The 21,093-nt window shown below is 42.0% G+C and overlaps 1 protein-coding gene across 1 annotated transcript; it reads right to left on the bottom strand.

Annotated features, from left to right (window-relative positions):
• Nucleotides 1–398: 398 nt before the first annotated feature.
• Nucleotides 399–21,063, bottom strand: ATG4C (autophagy related 4C cysteine peptidase). Its single transcript, XM_063166265.1, has 12 exons — nt 20,993–21,063; nt 20,668–20,753; nt 18,306–18,436; nt 17,424–17,507; nt 16,571–16,804; nt 13,860–14,181; nt 11,300–11,370; nt 10,044–10,180; nt 7,778–7,856; nt 7,037–7,113; nt 4,112–4,231; nt 399–1,557 (listed from the first exon to the last, which is right to left on the bottom strand). The coding sequence occupies exons 3-12, from the start codon at nt 18,379–18,381 to the stop codon at nt 1,387–1,389; spliced, it is 1,371 nt and encodes a 456-aa protein (XP_063022335.1). The 5' UTR covers nt 18,382–18,436; nt 20,668–20,753; nt 20,993–21,063; the 3' UTR covers nt 399–1,386.
• Between the last annotated feature and the right edge of the window lie 30 nt (nt 21,064–21,093).

Genomic DNA, 21,093 nt, shown 5'->3' with positions numbered 1-21,093 from the left:
GGTTACTGATTTAGACAAATAATGTCTGGGGTTTTTTCCCTTGGAAACAAAGGCATATTTTATCTTTTTTGAATATTAATTAGCACATGCAAATGCACTCTCCAGCCCTGACACAGACTGGTCTAGTTCTGCCTGAAATTTATCCATTAGTCACTTCTTGCTCATAAAAGTAAAAGGTGCTTTAATGAACAAACATGATGCTTATTATTTGGATCAGCAACACTTGTGCCTCTGTGCCTGAGCAGCACTTAGACCAGGTAACATTTGGTTTACAACACAACAATAAAAGCTGCCTTTATTGCAAATAAACAGAGTATTCACCCCTTACAATATTGGTTTAGATGCAGGATTATATTCACTGTTAGAGGATCTAATATTAATATAAAAGGCACAAGCACTTCATGTTTTCATACCTCTTTTATTTCCCAAGCAGCGTTAATAGGGTTTTTTAAATATTGTATTTACTTTGTTAAAACATGAAACTATTTCTGTACATTTGTTTGCAATCTGAGAACAAACACCACCAAGTAATCATTTGTACAGTAACAACACATATCAAAACAAAAAATCATCACAGCCCAGAATCTTCCACATCCACCCCCCTCTGCTTTGATTTAAAAGCTGCTCTGGCAGGAGAAGCCTCACCATTATGGTAGCTGAAACAGGAAACAAACACTGCTCTCTTCTAATAATTGTCTCCAGCTGCTTTGATTGGTTGCAGTTAATATTAATAGTATAACCTTTAAAAATTGTGGGGAAAGGTAATACTTTATCTTCACTCCTCATATTAAGGCTCCAAAGCAAGCTTAATGAGAAACCATTAGAAAGTCATAGTGCTAAATAGTATCTTAACTCCCAATTCAGCCTATGTAATTATGGCAGGGCTGCCAGTGCCACTGACTCCTGACCCATCAGCCTCACCTCTGCAGCAGGAGCTGCCCTGCACGGTGCCAGGCTGGCAGCACAGCTGGCACTGTCCCCTTCCCTCAGGGACAGCTCCAGCTGTGCCGCAGGCAGGAGCACCGTGGTCTGCACAGCCCTGGATGTGCATCCCTGGCAAGGCAGCCCCAGCAGTGCCTGGAATGGCACAGGAGGGCACAGCTGGCATTTGGGGACAGGCCAGGCACAGCTGGCTCTGAGCAGAGCATCTCCTTCACTACCACAACTGCAGACACTCCTCCAGCCAGCAGTGAGCAAAAATAATGAGTACATACATTAGTAACCGACATCTTAAAGACTTTTAACATATAAAACATTATCATCTTTATGAAAATAGACCAATTTCAGTACAGGCTTGCCTTTCTGGGGAAGGAATCCAGGTACTTTTTATAGTTAAAAGGCAAGTGTTCTCCTGGACAGCTGCCGACGCTCTTGTGTAAAATGTCCTTAAAGCAAGACAAACTCCTCTGTGCTAAATCTCTTCAGCCTTTTCTTCTCATCCTCAGAGAAAAGGTCATTTTCTTCATGGAGTGGACTGGAAGCAAAGTCATAGTCTCTAGAATGACCCTTGACAAAAGTAAACAGGGGATATTTCTCCTTGGATGAAGATTTCAGCATCTATAATGTAAAACAAGCCAGATAAAACATTAATTGGAAATTAAGAAATTCAGCAAACACAGATATTCACCTGATGATGACTGCCAAGTAAAAAATGCATTATTTTAATTATGTCATTAGACAAAAGCATTGCAGAATCTAAACATTTCCTCCTCCTATGAGATCTTTACTTCCCTTTCTCAGGCAGCTGCTAATTTCCTGCCTACCCCTGGTTTTGAGCACACAGATCACCTGTATGTGCTGTCAGACCCAGTGCAACAAAGAGAAAGATAAAAGGATAAGACAGAAGATAAAACCCTCTACAAAATAGTTAATGGCCATAAGGGTCTCCTCAAGCCCAGGTGTGAATTCTGCAGCAACTGAGCATCCTGGGGGGGGATTTTTATTGTGGAATCAGCAGGTGCAATATTCAGTGTTTTTATTAGAAGTTCAAACACAGTCAGCAATGTAAATAAGGCAGGCAGAGCACGTGGCTCAAACCAGATTGGTGACAGTCGCAGGGAACCAGGGGGCCCAGAATCTGTGTTTATAAATAAGAAAACTGAGCATGGAGAAAGGGGGTGTGGGGAATGATAAATAATGAAACAGATCAGCAAAACATCTTTAAGAGGAGATAAAACCCCACTAAACACTGAAAAACACTTCAGCCTTTCAGAGTGTTTGGTCCACTGATTTATTTTTTAATTTGTTTTACTTTTTCCTACCTGCTTGGGAAAAACCAGCCCAGTGTTGCAGTGGCTGCAGAACCACATCAGACTAGAAATACACATTGTGCAGAACTAAAAATCACTGAGCACCATTTCAGGAGAACAATCAGTCTGAAATAGGAAAAAATCCCCAAAGAGAGCTTCAAACAGTAAGAACTATTTAAAATATGACAGTCAGGGGTTGAGGGAGCATTTTAAAAAATAAGAAAAAATAAATCAATCCCAGTAAAATCCTGGGGTTCCACTGCCTTGTCTGTGTTCAGCTCTACTGAAACTTCCATTTCCACACTGAGGGAGGTGAGGAAACTCTAAACACAGGAATTGGGCAAGGAAATGCCCAAACCAAGTCCAGGGGAACCTGGTCAGGATTTGTGTGACTCTCATCACATCTCAACAGTGACCACAGAGAATCTGAAACTCTGAACAACTTGCAAGTTTCCTAATTTATCTGTCTCTAAACATACAAAGCCATGTTTATCCTCAAGTATAAAAGCTAAACCTTATCTCTCACCTCTTATTACCCAAAGAAGCAGGCAGAACATGGATTTATTTAGTTCAGCCTCCACAGGGCACACTAGGAATGCACTGAGCTTTATGGTTCAAAAGTTACCACACTATAATTGCAAAAAAAGGGAAAAATGATGGAAGAGAAAAAAAACACAAAGGATGTGAAGGAAGGATTGCAAGATCAATTGATAGAATGTTTCTGACATTGTCCCTGTATCCAAACTTTCCCCTCTTTTCAAACTGACACTGCCTGAAATGTATTCCTATAAAATAATGTCATTAATATGAAAGAGCTTCTATCTAAAATACCAGGATAATAACTCCAACATTTGGGTCAGTCAAGAGTGTTTTCACAAATTGTGTTCAGGAAAAAAATCTACTTAATCCCAAACTTGAAAGAACAGAAATAGGAAAACGATAACTTCTGCTGGAACTGATTTTGTAATGAGATTTTTTTTTAACCATGTTATGACATTCTGTGTGACAGAACAAGAAAACAAGGAAGAACAGAAACTTCACTATTTAAACTTTCCATGGATCTGCTGCTTAGGAACTTCTTTAAATCTGTTTTCTACATCTCTGGATAAGAATCAAAGAAACAACTTCAGCGTTAATCAGTATCTATTTATTATAATCAGCATTAAGTTTAAAAAATGCTTTTTTGGCTGCAGTACTAATACCACTAGTAACAGTACTAATGCCACTTCTCAGGACGTTCCAAGTGCTGGACAAACATGAATTCCTTGTGCTGCTGTGGAATATTAACATTGAGTCCATCTGCTGCTGCATCCTTTCCACAGAGCAGCTCACAGAACACACGGATGATGCTGCATTTCATACCCTCACATACTGCAATAACTAAAGAGAAAAAAACGTGATTCCAATGGGACCTAAATGAATCCAGAGCAGTTTTTCCAGGGGAAGGATGGCTCAGACAGATTTGCTGGGTGGCACCTGCTCTGTGCAGCTCAAACCAGAGCCCTGCAGCTCCCACCAGGAAAAGCCCCTTGTGTTGGGGAGAAATAATGAACAATTGGGGTTTGCTCCAACATTCCCTCCTCCCCATCCCCACCCACGCCCGGGCTGCCCCCCCGCACCCCCCGAGCCTCCCCGGGCCGCGCTCGCAGGGCTGCAGGGACATCGCCACTTCACGAGTGCCACCTCGTGGGCCCGCCCGGCGCCGGCCCCGCTCCGGGAATCCCGCCGGGACCGACCCAGCGGCGTCACCGAGTGCGGGAAAGCAGCGAGGAACGCCACCAAGGAACGGGCTCTGCCCAGGAGGGCGAGGCCCAGCCTCCTCCCGGCCGAGGGATGGTTTGGGAACTCCAGCAGGCACCTACCTTGGTGATTTCTTCAGACGCCTTCTCAAAGTCCTGCACAGTCCTACAGTAAAATCCTATGGTGCAGCTCGGGTCCATTTTTTTGAAGGACATCTTTTTGGGAGAAGGACAGTGGAATGACTGCAGGTTTCCCAGTTCAAAAACACAAAACACGGTGACAGTCAGGAATGGCACAGATCCATGTGTTTACTTCTGTTCCCCCCCCAACAGCTTAAAACATCCAATGCCCTGCAGCACCTGAATTAAACCCAGCAACCCTTTGGAAGTGATTTCTCCCACCCTCCCCAAATATCCAAGTGATTGCACCCTTCCCCAGCCGTGTAAAGCCTCCTGCTGTTCAGGCTGCATTCCCCAAACTTCCCCACTCACACACCAGGTTAGTTTGGAATCTGTCACAGCTCTGCTGCTCCCAGCAATACTTTATGAATATTCCCAAGGCAGAGAAGGTGAATGCTCTTCTGCAAATTGAATTTGTAACAGCTTTTGCACTATCTTACTGCTTTACAACCACTGCCCAGTGCCCCTTCCCTCCCCCAGCCTCCATAAAAGAGACATAATGGAATAAACCAACCTCATGCATTTTCCTTCAGTAAATGAAATGGGTTCAAAAACCCACAAAACACACAAAAGCAAAACCATATTACAATGATCCACAAGTAGGGAAAAACCAAACATGTCCTGCTTTACAAATGGGTTTTTCCTCACGTGAAATCTCTTTCACTGACAGATGCTGCCCCGCCAGTGCTGTGAGCTGATACTTTCAGCAGCCCTGTTGTAAGACAAAACAAACACAAAACCCCCTTCCCCACACTCCTCACTCAGTTTATGAGAGGAAAAAATAGTATATTCCACCTATCCTGATTCTGTGGTTATTTATTACAGGAGCTGCAGTTGTGGTGAAGCTCTTTGTCCAATACTGCAATTATTTCCTCACCTGCTCTCAGAGGGAGCCAGTCCCCTCCACTCTGCCTCTAACAGGCAGGATGACCCATCATCCTCCCTCTATTAAATCTCTTTTTTTGCTAATCACAAAAATCAATCCACAGAAGACAGCCCTGGTTCCCAAATCCGAGTGTAACCATCCCTGCAGCAGTTTTACATAATAAAATATATTGTTCTTTCCTGGTGATCACAAACCCAAGAGGTATTTCTGTAAAACCTCTGCTAAAAAACATCCACCAAGATGATTAGGGCTATTTCTGCAAGATTGATTTCAGTCACTGCTTTGTCTCCTCACTGTTCCAATTTTATAAACAGCAATTGTATTTTTAATATTAATTCCTGAGTCTTTAAATGCATAAAAAAATAAAAAATAAAATTAAACCCTGCCTTCCACATGCCACAGCAGCAACCCTGTCCCTACAGCTGTGCAGGAGGTTTAATGCTGCACAAATCACTGCACAACAAAGAGAAGTGGGGAGGATTTTTTTTTCCCATTCCTTCAAACAAATGGATGCTGGAAGCCAATACAGAGTGGATTGATTTCCAACTTATTCTGGACAATTTGTCAATTTTGAAAATACTCCCTACAGATAAATCTAACAAGCAACTATCCACACTAAGAAAGCAATTTCTGTTTACTTTTGACATTTCTGGACAAAGATATAATACTATTAAATGCAGCAAGCATTAAATTGCAATCTATTTTCCGTCTGCAGGAAAGCATTAGGATGAGATCAAGCCAAGCTGGCAGCTTGCATACCTTCCAAACACAGCTTCAAACCTTGCTATTATTTAGAAATTCAGATTAATGCCAGTCTGCAGCACAATTTTGAGGCTGAGTCATAGGAACAGAACCCAAAAGATGTGTTTCTAGCTTGGCCACAGAGGACCTTAAGGAATTCACCTCAGCTCTGCTGCTCTGTGCTCTTCCCACATTTGTCTGCTTTTTCCCAAAGTGTAAAATCTTCAGGGGCACTGGAGCAAAACACAGCTGTGAGGATAAAGGGAAGGAGCTGGGTGATCATCCCAGGCAGAGCTGGCACTCACCAACTCCTGCTCCAGACACCTCAACAGGACAAACCTGAAGGAATCTCTGAACACAGCCCAACCTCCTGCCTGGGCTATCTGCTGACCCATTCTGCTGCTTCACCCAGAACCTTCTCATTTCCTACAGAATCCTCCACTTCTATCTCATGTAACATGCTAATAACTTAAAGCACTTTGTTAAGCATAAATAATGACAAACATGAAGTGTTTGCTGTAAGGCCTTGACAGCAGGCCTGTGCAGGCCCTTTGGGATTTTTTATTTATATATGAGTAGTTCTCCTGAACACCATTTGATGGGATTTTGCCCCAGCTCTGCTGCCCTGGCTGTGGATGCCCCCTGAGGCTGAGCCAAGAGCTGCTGGAGTTCACCTGAACTTGGGCACAGGACCAAGGAGAGTTTGTGTGGAAGGCTCTGAGGCCACTGAGCTCTTCCTTGCAGCTGACCATATTTTCCCAGGGCAGCTGTAAATTGAATTCTCTAATCACCTCCTTTAGCTCCATCTATTTCCAGGCTCCTACTATTGAATACCACAGGAATTCTCCCTGATGTTGCTTGTAATTTAAATTAAAAAAAAAAAAAAAAATGACCAAAAAGACAAACTTATCAACCCCAAATCCAAACAGGCTTAAGATCTACAAATATCATCTATTTTCTTTGATAGAAAATCACTTAAATGAAGTGGTCATCTATTTTGGAGATTTTATGGTCATTAAAAAGAAAACAGATGAAGATTAATGAAGTAAAAATTAAACCTCCATATTGAGATTTAACCTCTGGTCATTTTTGTTGATTATAGGCCTATAAAGAAGGGCAGGACATTGATAAATAACATGTAACTGTAAAACCATAAAGCTGCAGCTAGCTAGAACAGCTCTAAATAATTAGTGTTTGATTCATATGGGAAGCAAACAGTGCCAGCTCTATATCCATAGTACCTCAAGAGGGAAATCCTTTATGCTGACATCTACAAAAGATTGGCAGTAATGAGGATCCATGTAAATCAAACTGTCATCTGCAAGGACAAAACAGAAGACAAGTAATTCAAAAAACACCTTATTATTACACTGCTTACAATCCAATTTCTATGCAGAACAGCTGGAAAAAAAAGCCAGTGAGTAACTGCTTGCCAGGCTGATACTCATTGACTGAAGCATAGGTTTTTGCAGGACAGATTAACTTTTGCATAATCAAATATGCTTGTATAAGCAGAATTTTTATAAAGTGATGAAACTGTCATTTAATTTTTGGTGCTAAAATTACTTTTACAAACACACAATTATATTCTGGAGTTTGCATATGAAAAATGTATCGCCCTGCTTCATCCTGACAGCAAGAATATATTGCTTGTCATTTAGGCATCAACTAACACCACTTAAAGCAGGAGAGAGTAAATACCTAAATAAGAACTGCCAGGCAGGAACAGCAAACGCTCCTCAAGTTTGGTGAAACAGATAAATTATGCCTTGTTTATGCAACAAGGGAAATTAAATGTACATTTTACAGAATCCAATTACTCCGTGGGGTAAATGACAAATGGCTGGACTTGGGGAGATGTGATGAATTAATAAGGTGCTCATTTTACTATTTTAATCATGCTATTTCCCACTGCTTCTGTATTAACTTCCTAACTCTGAGAGAAAAAATACTGAGGAGACATAACACAGTCAAACACTCACCTTGGAATCCAGCAAAGTAATAGGATTGCTTGGGTCTGCCCCCAATGATGCCAACACAGTACTCCAGGCTCAAAATTCCCTAAAACAAGAACAGGGAATCATTAAGATTAACTAAATATTAAACTGAATTAAAATAATTGCTCTTTGCTCTTTCAGGCAAATGGTTTTGGTTTTTTTTAGAGATTGACTCCATGACTTCCTGAGGCCTGACCAAAGTGAAACCACACCAGTAGATATTCCAGAGACTTCCTATGAGATACCACACATGTTTTTGAGGAGGAGACAAAATGTCACACATTGAGCACCAGTTCCTCAGTCCAAATATCCCAATGTTTGAGATTTTCAGCTTTCACACACATTTACATCCTCTGCCCCTGGGGACTCTCTTCCTTTTGCACTCAAAGGGACAAGCCTGGCCACAGCATCAACTTTTACATCCTGGGCAGAAATTCCAGCTGAAGTTAAGAGCAATTAATTACAAGGTCCAGCTCCAAAAGCAGCTGTCCCACATCCAGGGAGGAGAGAGAAACACTCAACAGCCAGGCCCCATAAACATCCCTGCAGGTGGCCTGGGGGGCAGAGAAACCAGAACCTTCTGAAGGCTGAACTTTTGGGAAGGGGACATTTCTCAGTGTAAGAAGGGAATTTTTCTTTCAACAAGATCGATACTGGCAGACTACTAACACCAAAGCTTCTCAAGAGAAAATCTTCCCTGCTTAGACAAGGATAAAGTCACTTAAAAACCTCCCCTGAGATGCTACAGAGTCAAATCCAGCATGGTTTACACAGGTTAAGGAAGTGATGCTTATTTAAAATATGAACAAGGAGGTTTCCTTAGAAAACTTCTTTAAAATATAAATGAGAAGGTTTCCTTAGCAAATGCTCTGAGCAGCACAGAACATTCAGGCAGATCAGAGGCAAAGGCTCCATCCAGAGCCAAGGAGGGCAGAGCAGAGAGGGAGCAAAGCTGCTCAGAGTAATGGATAACTGTTTAATCTATGGCAAGCTCCTTGTAGAAGTGAATTATAAAAAATTTATCAATTTTCACCCATAAATATAAAACCCTTTGTAGAAATTACCTCTTGTGCTACATTCTAAAATCTGCATTTTTAACTTAAAGGCAGACTTCAAGAAATGTGGTCACTTCTTGGAACAGCCAGGGAGACACTGGAGTGACTGATTCAGGCAATTGAGAGCCCTCTTATCTCAGCCTTCATCAGGCTGCAACAGCCTTGGAAGGGAGCAGCAGGAATCACTCACTGCAGCCAGCTGAAAACTAAAACTGTCCCAAACCAGCTGTCTGAAAACACAGGGAAATAATCAGGGAAAAATTTAATAACAATTTAAGTTCATAACTTGAAGGCCTTTACCAGTCTGTGTTCCCATACCAGTAAAAATCAAAATGTTTTCCTGAAATGTTACAGTGAACAGAGAGCCACAAATAAATCATGTTACAGACTCTCAGCCTTTGTCCGTGCTCCTACACTGGGGTAAATTAAAAATGAACCCAAAATTTTCAGACAGATCAAGAGGAGCATGGACAATGAAATAAAAGCAGCAGGGCTGAGAGAACAAGGCCTTCCCTAAGAGGAGCAAGAGGCAGGATTACAGCACATCCTCAGGTACCTGCAGAACCTCGGCTGACAAAGCCACAGCACAGACCTCCCCCCTCTGCCTTCTCCTTCAGTTTGCCTTTTTCCAGCTCATTTTTATTGTGGTAACTGCTTGCTACTCCTGCACCACCCTCCTCAGAAACATTCATCCAGACAGGGAAAAAACCATTCAGGTAGTGAATTAAAATATCAAATAATTCCAGGGGAACAAAGAGACAAAAGAAAATGGGAAGAACAGACAGGCAGCAACTTAAAACCATTTGAACCATTTTCTTATTTAAGAAAATAAGAAACAGGGCAAGGAATGGACTGTATTTATATTTTAAAATGCTGCCTGATCCTTAGTTACATATGCTATTAGAGTCCTGCTAGATTAAATTACCATTTGTAATTTGAGGCACTGCATTAATGTCTTTTCAGGTGGCTGCTGGAGGAGCAGGACAGTTATCACTGCTTTACCAAGGGACATCATGTGCTCTGCAATTATGTCTGATCTTGTAATAGGGAAATTTCAAATCTGTAAAGTCAAACTTTACAACCTTCAACTGTAAAATCCCCACCACAGGTTTAATGGGGAGAATCACCCTCGTGAAGTTGCTTTTCATATCCCCTTGTGCTACTCTGTGAAAAATGATTGAACTCTCATTTCATACCTTTACAAACTCCAGGTAGTCTGTGTTTGTTCTCTCCCCACCGAGTCTCACAGGAACCAGTACAATTACAGCTTTGGTGCCTGCTCTCCCAGAATCCACCAAGGGGCACTGCCTGTCAATGACATCCGAGCTGTAGACTGAGACACACAGAAACATTCACATTTCAAACACAGCCTCCAGGTTTCAGAGACACACCTCCAACGTGGCACCTCAGTGTGACAAACTACAGCTGCAGCCCCTCCAAACCTGCCTGTCCTCCCAAAACACAGCCCAGGTGCTGACAATGTCACACTTTCTGTGCTGCCAGGCACTGACCCCCAAGAGAACACTGAATTTAACCTAAAGCCATGGAGAAGCTCCCAAAATTGAATGTCAGAACAAGAATTATAGGTAAGTAGTTTGAATAGAAATGTGTAATACCACATGGTGAAAATTTAAAGTTTTAGAATATAATAATACATATATATAGCAAGATACAGGTTTTAGAACAGTAGCTAGTCCTTCTTCTTCACCTTCTTTATGAGTTTAAATAATATTGTGTAATTATATTTTAAAAAGTCCACATAACGAGGCACAGGTAGTTAGTTATTAAGTTAAAAGTAAAAATAATTTAAGTATCCTTTCTTAATTAGACAGTTTATCCTTAAAAAACCTTACAAAAAGAGAGACAAAACTCCATTTTTAAATTGTTAAATTCCTATAGAGCTCACAATTTATAAGACTGCAATATAAATAAGAACTAATAAACATCTAAATCCAAACAAAAAATACCATCTCACACATTTAATCCCAACCTTAACAAAGAAAAAAAATAAAACTCAACACCCAGGTGACTCAGAACCAGTTCAGCCTCCTCATTCCCAGCAATATTTTGTGGAATGGGAATTGCTGCTGCTGAGTTGCAATGCCAAGGAAATGCAGAAGGGGCAGGTGAGGAGAAAGCCAATAAATATTTATTGCTGCATATAAACTTCTAAAAGGAATAATTAAAACTTGAAAGCTTCCAACTAACAGAAACATCTCCATGTAAAAGGAGAAGAGGCAATAATTGATTTGCTGATTTGGAATTCCACCATAAAATACCAAACCAGCAATGAACAATCTGCACATATCAAGAATCCCTTTGTCTACATAATCTCAATTTTGTGGATCCACTCATAGGGATTTTTTTCCTTTAAAGCTCTATTGTTAAGTGCTAACTGAAAAGCATAAAAAGCATTTTAAATGTTTGCAAAAATCTACAAAATCACAGTTACCTGTACAATCCTGGGCAACATAGACTGTTACTCCTTGCAGCTCAGGGTCTCTTGCTTCTTCAACAGCTTTTCTAAGTGCAAACACAAAACTATTTGACTTACCATTCATTTAAAAAAATTAACAATAAACAAACAAATTACTTTGTTTTTTTAGAAACAGGTTGATTTTAATTGTTTGTGATAGGAGTTTTTTATTTGTTTGGGTTTTAATAGCATTTTTTTTTTAATTCAAGACACCTTCCCTTTGTGACAAACACAGGTGGTGGGGTGGGATTTTTGTTTGTTTTTAAACACTGGACACCAAGATCCAGCCTGTATATTCCATGGATGTCATGTCACCACATTTTCCAAGCCAAGATGACAATGTCTGGCTATTTAGAAGAAACAATGAGACCCACAAAAACAGGCCCCAAATCCCACAATAACTTCCAATGAAATTCATATTCATTACTTTATTTCTTTCTGTTTATAACCATTTTCTGTCATGTATATTGATGATAAAGGTTAAGTTTGCTGACAAAAATACTATTTTCAATTCACTAGAATTGAATCTCTTTATTTGACCTCAGTTCATATAACAAGCCACAAATTAGCACCTAGAAATAAAAAGTTTCGTCAAAACTTTCAAAAAGATAATTACAAAATTAGACTCTCCTCAAAAGACTAAGAGTAACAGACCCAAAAATTAAAATAAAATCCATGTTGATAGTCAGAACCATGGTCATCTATCAGGGACAGCATGTGCAAAGAAAGGAACTGTTCAATATCCAGGATTTAGCTTTGATTTCAAGCACACACCTGCACTGAATGGTCACTATCCCTTTATTCCCCACTCTGTTTTGAGGAGTGGTTTAATGCAGCCATTCCCAAATTAAGAGGGAGCTGTACACTGTCAGTGCTGCTGCAAGAGAGAAAGCTCCAGGAAAGGAAATTCTGCAGGGCTGGAAATCACCCCTGGGGTTGTGGTGAGTGTAACTCTGCACCAAATCCCCCCTGCTCCCACTAGGGAGACAAATCATTTAACAGATAATTTATTAAAGCAAGGAAAAAGTCTGACTGCTTCCACCATGAGAAAAAAGTAGATTAAAGCATATCAAAAATGCTAAATTCCTACATTCCTATTTGCATCTGCATGGATGCATACCTGATTATTTCAGTACAGCTGCACTTCATTAACATAACATTAACACTAAATATCAAATTATTCTATTTATATATGTATATATATAAATGTATAAATGGATGAACTTTGCCTTCTGCTTTTTAAATGATTTATTAGTGATTTGGTTTATAAGTAAACTGGAATCTACTAAAAAAATAAACATATAAGACTACAAAAAAAACCTCAAAACAATCAAAGAACTGGATTTCAAGGCTCACAGCATGGAGAAATTTGACTTTCGACTTTTTTTCTTTAACCACGCTGAATGTCACAGACCCTTTACTTTTACTGGGATATAATTATAATATTAATAGTCCCATGCATTTAAAGTTTCACAAGAATTTGATGTGTGCAAAGAAATGCTGAAAACATCAATTTTAGCTCTGACATTTCATTACACTATCAGTACATTACAGCCCCCAGGTTACAGTATTAAAAAAAAAAAAAACCTCTAATGTTATGCATGTTCCAAGGTTGAAAGAGTGGTTAGTTTTTAGAACATTTCACTAAATACAGCTCTGCTTAAAAGGGTTTGGGAGAGATACTTGGGATTCCACAAGAAACAGGAATGTTGTGTTTTTTCCTGAAATAAGATTGACAAAAGCTCAGCACTCAGTTCCTGCACCTGCTGCTATTTCCCTTCCTGCCTATGAAAAAGCTCTGGAATTGCTCCTGCTATGGGTGTTTTACAAAGCCAATAATGAACAGTTTGTTGCTCAATTAGGCTGAAGCAATCTCAGGACACTCAGAAATGCTCCTCTGTGATGTGCCAAAGGGAAGGATCAGAGAACTGAAGGTGTTTTACCTCAAATGTCCAAAGGGAAGGAGCAGAGAACTGAAGGTGCTTTACCTCAGTATGTCCAAAGGGAAGGAGCAGAGAACTGAAGGTGCTTTACCTCAGAATGTCCAAAGGAAAGGGACAGAGAACTGAAGGAGTTTTACCCAAAAATATCCAAAGGGAAGGAGCAGAGAACTGAAGGTGCTTTACCTCAGTATGTCCAAAGGAAAAGAACAGAGACTTGAAGGTGTTTTACCTCAAATGTCCAAAGGGAAGGAGCAGAGAACTGAAGGTGCTTTACCTCAGTATGTCCAAAGGGAAGGGACAGAGAACTGAAGGTGTTTTACCTCAAATGTCCAAAGGGAAGGAGCAGAGAACTGAAGGTGCTTTACCTCAGTATGTCCAAAGGAAAAGAACAGAGAACTGAAGGTGCTTTACCTCAGTATGTCCAAAGGAAAAGAACAGAGAACTGAAGGTGTTTTACCTCAAATGTCCAAAGGGAAGGGACAGAGAGCTGAAGGTGTTTTACCTCAAATGTCCAAAGGGAAGGAGCAGAGAGCTGAAGGTGCTTTACCTCAGAATGTCCAAAGGGAAGGAGCAGAGAGCTGAAGGTGCTTTACCTCAGTATGTGTGCCACCACGGCGGGCCCGTACCAGTCCCCCGCCATCTTCCCGGATTTCTTGCCGTGCTCTATCAGCTGGTGCAGCCCAAAGGCTGCCAGGGGGGAGTCCCCGAACCAGGAGATGATTTTCCTGTGATAAAGCTCGTTCCTCCTCTCGGCGCCATCGCAGTCCCTGCGGGCAGGGCGCCGGGCCAGCAGCCTGGGGTCCCTGTCGGCCGTGAGCGACGCCTCCAGGGAGGCCGTGAGCTTCCTGACGGTGCTGCTGGGCCACGACTCCGAGTCACAGCTGTCCATGGCCAGCGCCTCTGGCCACACCCAGGCTGCAGCAGGAAAAGGGAAAAGCCACAGCAACACTCGTTTTATGGCATAGTTAGCAAAGCGCTTCCCTTTGTCCCCCTCATTACAGTGATAATGTGTGTTTTACACGGCGCTGTTAACAGGTGAACAAAGGAATCTGGGAGAGCAGCATTTGCTTTGATTTTTCTGGTTACCATCCCAGCTAGCTGAACAAACAAAATACATCTGATTACAGGTAAGAACTCTCTTACATATTAAATACATGACTGTTACTTCAATGGAACCCGAAATCCTTTTATCGGTGTCAAAAAAGAAGTTTCAAAAATCTTTAATTCTTCTTATTTTTCAGTTATTAAAAAACCAGGCAGACCTGAGGAATTATTGAAATGTTTGTAAAAGCAAACATTTCTTCCTGGCAAAATGGCAAAGGAGATCAGCAGAGAAACAGGCAGGTAGGATTGTTTTTTTTCCCTAAATTCATTAATTCCTTTAGATTACAAGGCAAACTTGTCTAAATATCAGTGAGTATCTCCAGTCTGCTTTTCCCTATGGATGGTGCATCCCACACAGCATTCCTCCTACAGAATGGGGTCCAGCAGGCCCAGGAAGTTGCTGGAATTGTCCCCCAATTCCAGCAAGTACTCCCAACACAGAGCCAGCTCAGTGTAAAACCCTCACAGGCCCTGCTGTTCTGGGCTCTCAGCTCCACACTCCAGTCAGTGTCTCTAGCACGGGCATTTCAAAGTAAAACTTGAAATTTCAAATCAATTTCAAATCATTCCCAACAACATTCAGCAATATCTGGAACATTCCACATGGCAGTGGAAGTGTAAATATCTCAGCTAGAAACTTCAGGCAAGTTTTGCTTCCTAACAGAAACAACACCATTAAACGAGAAGGAAAACATCTCTGGGAAAAGAGTAAACAGCCATGAAAAACTTCCTGTAAACATCTAAATATGTTTCCAAAGCTGCCCAGATCTCATAAAAAGCTTTTCAAAAGATAATTCACCAGCTGTCAGAAGACCAAGTGAGGAGCAAAGCAGCCCAGAAAGACCATCCCTACCCCATCTTTCTGTGGATTTGGATTGCCACAGGAACAAGAGCACTCTGGAATCACCCCATCATCTTCCAAATTAGGATACAAGGGGGACACACAAGGAATTCTTTGGAACCATGGATTTTAAAGATAGAAACCTGAGTGCTTTTTGTTTGGGGTTACTTCCAAACGAGCCATTACGCACTCCTGCTCACAGGGAGTCTTCTGGGCAGGTCTTGAATTTCTTTTAAATGTGTATGTATAAGAAGAGTGATATTTAAGGGATTTGTGTTCTCAGCAGAAGTATTTCCACACTTTTTGATATGTGCAGTCAGTTGAAAGAGATAATGAATGTTTTAGAGTTAAATATCCCCAGCCAAAGGCACAATCACAGAGCCATTCCAACAGCTCAGTCCTGGCACTGCTGGAACAGACTCTGTGCTGCAGCTGGGCTGGGACCTTGCTCCCAGCTTCCCTCAGAGCTGCACAGCCAGGGCAAAGTGGGATCAAAACAGGCTTTCAGAAGGATCTTGTGCTGGAGTGCTCCTGAGAGCCCACAGATGGCTGAGCAAACAATGCCCCGTGTTCTCTCACCCCCCCGGGCAGCCTTGGCTCATTCTGAAGCAAGCAATGGGTGATTGTTATAAAGGGACAGACATTGGGATGGAAGGAAAAGGTGTTTAACTCTGCCAACCTAAAATAGCTCCCTGCAGGACATGGCCAGCCTGGAACAATGAGGAGGACATGGACACTCAGCCCATGACAGCAGGAAGTGCCCACAGCTCCTAAGGGTCCAGCTGGCTGTGCCTGAGGGAGGACTTTGAGACAGACAGTGCTAAGGAAAAAAGGGAAGTTCCTCTCTAAGTACACAGGGGGAAGGGAAGGAATGACACAGTGAACATTTCCACACAGAGAATGATGTATTGAAGTTACATTAGAATCCTTCTAGGAACTCAATATATTAACACCAGGAGAAATTCAATAATGGACGACTTTAGAACTGCTAAAAGAACATCACTTCTGCCACAGCTCACAGCTATGGGCTGGGGAACTCACTCCTACATCTGGAGTTCAAGAAACAATCAAATTTCCAGAGAAAATTTAATTTTCTGGGCATGTGCATGGGTAAGAACACCCAGAGAGGGGGATCCCACTTTTGTGATGTATTAACTCACACCTGGATATTGGGAACTCCACAGAAATTTGCTTTGGCACACTTTGGTTCTCAGAAGAAAAAGGGTAGGACAGCCCAGTCTCTGTGCAATGGGACAATTCCACAACCAAAACCAGCTGGCCCTTCAGATCTGGGGTAAAAAAAGGCCATTTTGGTCTGCACAGAATGCCTGTGCAAACACAGAGATTTCTGTAACTCACCTCTCCCAAGGAAATGAAGCATCAGCCCCTGAGCCAGCAGCATCTGCCCCGTCCGGAGCGTGCAGCCCCAGCCACAGTCTGTGGTGAGAGCAGAGCCCTGGATCTGAGGGAACTCCTCCCTGTAGGTCAGCCAGATCCTGGAAATGAAATCCTTGCGGAACTCCTCCACGTTCCCCGAAATCTCTGTGCTGATTTTGTCAAAATTGGACCCATCTGTAGAGAGCTCCCCAGAGTCTGCAAGGCAAAGCACAGCTTAAGCTCTAATTACTTTGTTTTGGCATTCCTGTTATTAGTAACAAATATCAAATTGAAATTTACAAAAATTCACAATTGCCTCAAGTACAACAAAGGAGAGTTGGAAGGCAAACATAACAGAAATGTGCCAGATTAAAAAGAAAAAAAGGAAAAATCAAAAGAACCATAGAGACACCACTGTGCCAGTGGAACCACTGACCTGCAAGTAAGTGCTTAATTCACCCAACTGTGAATGGTCAAATAAAGAGAGAGACCTAAAACACTGCACACTGCAAAGTGATAACAAAGGTGTTGGTGCAGTGACCCTGATCAGGCCTTGCCACTATTTCCATCAGGAGTTTTTAGAGAGAAAATCTCCAGCTGATGGTAAATGAAGTGCAAATTACAATACAAATTTTTACAGAAAGCACAAGGTTTTGATGCAAAATCTGAATAAAGCAGGTTAGGATGGGCTGCATTAGAGAAGGACATTTAAATTAGTATTTTCTAAGCTTCTCATATTTACATTTTGTATTTGGTAATTGTTAATGCCAGTCTTTCTAGAAGATTAAAAATACCTTATTCCTGCTGAGGAATAAGTGAAGAGCTCTGTACTCACCCTCAGTTTTGAAGTGGTAACATTTTCCCAGCAGAAAAACTGGGGAGTTCCGACTGAAGTAAGTTTTTGTTTTCAACACCCAACCTAAAACAGATGCAGAACAAATACAAATTTGTGACTGAACTTTCCAAAAGGAAATGCTGACAGCATCTGGTTAAGCCAAAGGTAACCCTTGAAAGGGGAATAAAAAAAGAAGCATTGACATTGAGTTTTGGTCACATAAAAAAATGCCATAAAAGGTACAGTGGCTACTATTCCCTTTCAACCATGTGACAGCCTCAAAGAAAGCAGGAAAAAAAGCATCTTTTCATCTTGTCAGACATCTTCAAAACAGCTATGATTAATAAAGTTTATCAGAAATCTGGTGGTAAATCTGAGCAACCTCAGTCTTAAAGGGAAAGCAGAAAAATCGAGGAGAGATTAGTAAAGGGCACACTTGAAAATCTGGTTGCTCATAAACAAATTACTGATGTTCAGCTGTGGAAAAATGTTACTCAAGGGTAGATTCTTCAGTGGAGTTTGTAACTCACACACCATCCTATTTTCTTCTATAAAAGCACATCTATAAACAAAATAAATCTTTGTACAGATGATTCCATATTATCCCTGTTAAAAAGCCTATGCAAATCTAGAGTAATTTACAAAATATATTTACTGTTTCCAAAAGAAATCATTTTAAGTAAAATTATGCAAGATTTATTTGAAAAAATGAAAAGCTAAGGAAGTTTTACAGTGGGGCTTGTTTATAACATCAAAGAAAAACCTGTTACAAGGGCCATATTGCATTTGTAGTATTAATTAGTTATGATTGCATTCATGCCAACAAGAAACACTCCATTCCTTTTAACGAGGACAGATCTCCCCACACTGTGCTCCACTTACTGTATTTCATGTTGTGCCATGCAGACATAAACTTTGATTTGATCTTTTCTACTTCATCTGTCCCCGTGGCCTCCATATTCAAATTCCAGAGAAAAAGCCATCGCTGTCTTGTGAGGCTTTCAGTTCTGCTGCTGCAAAAACCAAAACATAAACACTCAGCATCATCCCCCACCCAGGCCCTCGAGCCCAACATGGCCAGGAACAGCAATAAACTCACAGAACCCTCCACACCAGGCACTGAGAAGCAATCCCGTGTCCCATGAATAAGTAATAAAATAATTTAATTCCAAATATACACCAATAAAAGCACTGCACAAAGCTAAATAAAAGATAATGTTCTCCAGCAGCTCTGCCTTGTACCACGAACTGCTCCAGAGCACAAAACCTGTGCTGGCACACGAGCACACTCATTTCAGCAGCACTGAGGTGCAGAGCTGACATGCAGCCCACTGAACAGAAAAGATGCTCTTCTTTTCTGCTGAAGAGAAAACAAAAAGCACTTTTTGTGTAAAAATCCACCACAGTGCAGGCTAGTTTTGTAAAAAATCCTGATAAATTTGCTAAGGAAATGCATCTTTACAGGCTCTTTCTGTGCTGCAAGATAAGACAGATTTCACCTTAAAAGCAACCTGAACTGGTAACAATTGGTAATAAAGAAATAAATAGGTAATTGGTAATGCCTTTATCCCTGTTTCCAATAAATCTGGGAAAATAGGACAGAATCCCCTCCACAGCCCAGCTGCCCCATTTGTAACAGGAAGTTTGCTGTTAATTAACAGAACTTCCTTCCCCAGGTGTAATCTGTCAGTGGATCACCTGGAAATACCTGACACACAGAGTTTCTGGATGGTATTTGGTGGCCCAAAGCCTTGCACAGAGAGATGAAAAATTAAGAGCTCCTGCTCAACAGCAGCTCTTGTGGGACATCAGAAGTCGATCAACAGTGGGACATCACTGCAGCCTTCACAGAATTTTTATCTAAGTTCTGACAGCACCAGCTGACCTGAGCAACAGTGAAATTCCTCATGTAATTCATAAACTTGAGCCAAGAAAAACCTCCTTGCTATAAAAGGAGTATCTAGAACTGTATTTACCTTTCTATGTGCTATTCTCCATGGAACAGGGATCAAAAGCAGGACAAAGCCTTAACTGGGTCACTTCTCTCCACTGGGAACGAATTTTAAGTAAACCCAATCACTGACAGTGTAATTAAGGAGAGGGTGAAGGTGTCAGGGTGGCAGCATCACCTGAGGGTACTCACACACATCCTCGTTTTGGGCTCTGCAATCTGCTGCCCAAACCACCCCTAGCACTTTCCCACTATTCTCTCATAAAAATCTGATTTTTGACAGAAAAATAAGCAATGCCAACTCACAAACATGAGGGAAGGCTGAGGTTTTCCTAGTGAAAATAACAAGCGTTTACATCCCTGCTGTGATTAGCCTTGTGTTAAGCTGGGGAAGGAAGAAAAGGAGAATTTCAAGCTGGGTTTTAACTTCCTGCCCTTTCCTCCCATCTTTTTTTTTCTTTAGGAAAAAAAGGAAAGCCTGACTGTATGACCAGCTCCAGACAGCAAAGCGGCAAAATGAACTTTTTCAGGAGGAGTGTTTGGTCCTGTGTTCCCTCACATGATCCATCAGCAACAACCATTTATCCAGACACCACTGATTGCCCTAAAAACCAATTCCTGTAAAAGCTTCCTCTGGCTAAAATTAGAAATGAAACAAACTCTACAGTCTGAAACGGCTTGAAGACAAAATTATGTAAATGAGAAAAAAGCTAATTTTCTTTTCACCACAGCACATTTATCTTTCCTCCTGGTACATTTCTTCTCTGATATTATGCTAAAGATGCAAAAAGGGCTTCCAAGAATGCTAACACAAACCAGGTATAATTTTTTTCATGAGGAAAACACAGGTTCTTGCCATCATTGTAAGAAATCGTCAGTAAGAGTTTCACGACATTAATGGAACAGCACCAGGAATATTAAAGGTCCCGGGAATATTAAAGCCTTGAATATCAAATGACCAAAGCGCAAGGTTTTGTCCCGAAGTTGCCGGATTTCTGAAGTTGTTCGGATGCTCATCGAGGATGATGTTCCCTCAGGGAGAGCAGGACACGGCTGGAACTGAGCCCCAATTCCTGAGCCCCCTGAGGGGATCCCTGCCGGGAGCGGCCGGGTGCTCACAGGGATGGAAAACACCCCAAAACCCCCAAAACAGCGTTTGTGTGCATAAACAGCAGAAAAGCAACGCAAGCTGCCGGTAATACCGCAGCGGGAAGGATGAATGAAGCCTCCATGGGGTAATTATGAGATAAATGATCTGCTATTAACTAAGACTTGGCTGGTTTTCAGTCGTACCTTGAGGGAGCCCGGAGCGGCGGCGGTCAGCGGCACCCACACGGAAGAAGGACGGGGAGCAGAGGCCGGAGGTCATTTCTGAGGCGCTGCAAACACATTCGAGGGCAGTTAGAAACGATACTGGGAAGGCGGCTCGCCAAGAAAGCCAGATTATTCCTCAGTCCTGCAGCAGGGACGGAGCGCTTCGCCCGGCAGGACTCGCAGCCGAGCAGGAGCCCACAGGCACCGCGGCAAGGGGCTCGGCGGCTCCCGGCCCCACAGGACACGGCCGCGCCCAAGCTGCCGCTGCAAAGAGCCCGTCCCGCCGCCGCCGCCCGCCGCTCACCCCTCACGGAGCCGCCTCCGCCATGCCCGGGGCCGCCCGGACAGCGCGCGGCCTCCCGGCGCTGCTCCGGCCGCGGCGCAGCGGCGCGCGAACTACAACTC

Source organism: Melospiza melodia, chromosome 11 (assembly GCF_035770615.1).
Source record: "Melospiza melodia melodia isolate bMelMel2 chromosome 11, bMelMel2.pri, whole genome shotgun sequence".
Taxonomy (NCBI): Eukaryota; Metazoa; Chordata; class Aves; order Passeriformes; family Passerellidae; genus Melospiza; species Melospiza melodia.
The sequence above is the reverse complement of the archived record's forward strand: the minus strand, read 5'-3'. Positions and strand labels throughout refer to the sequence as shown.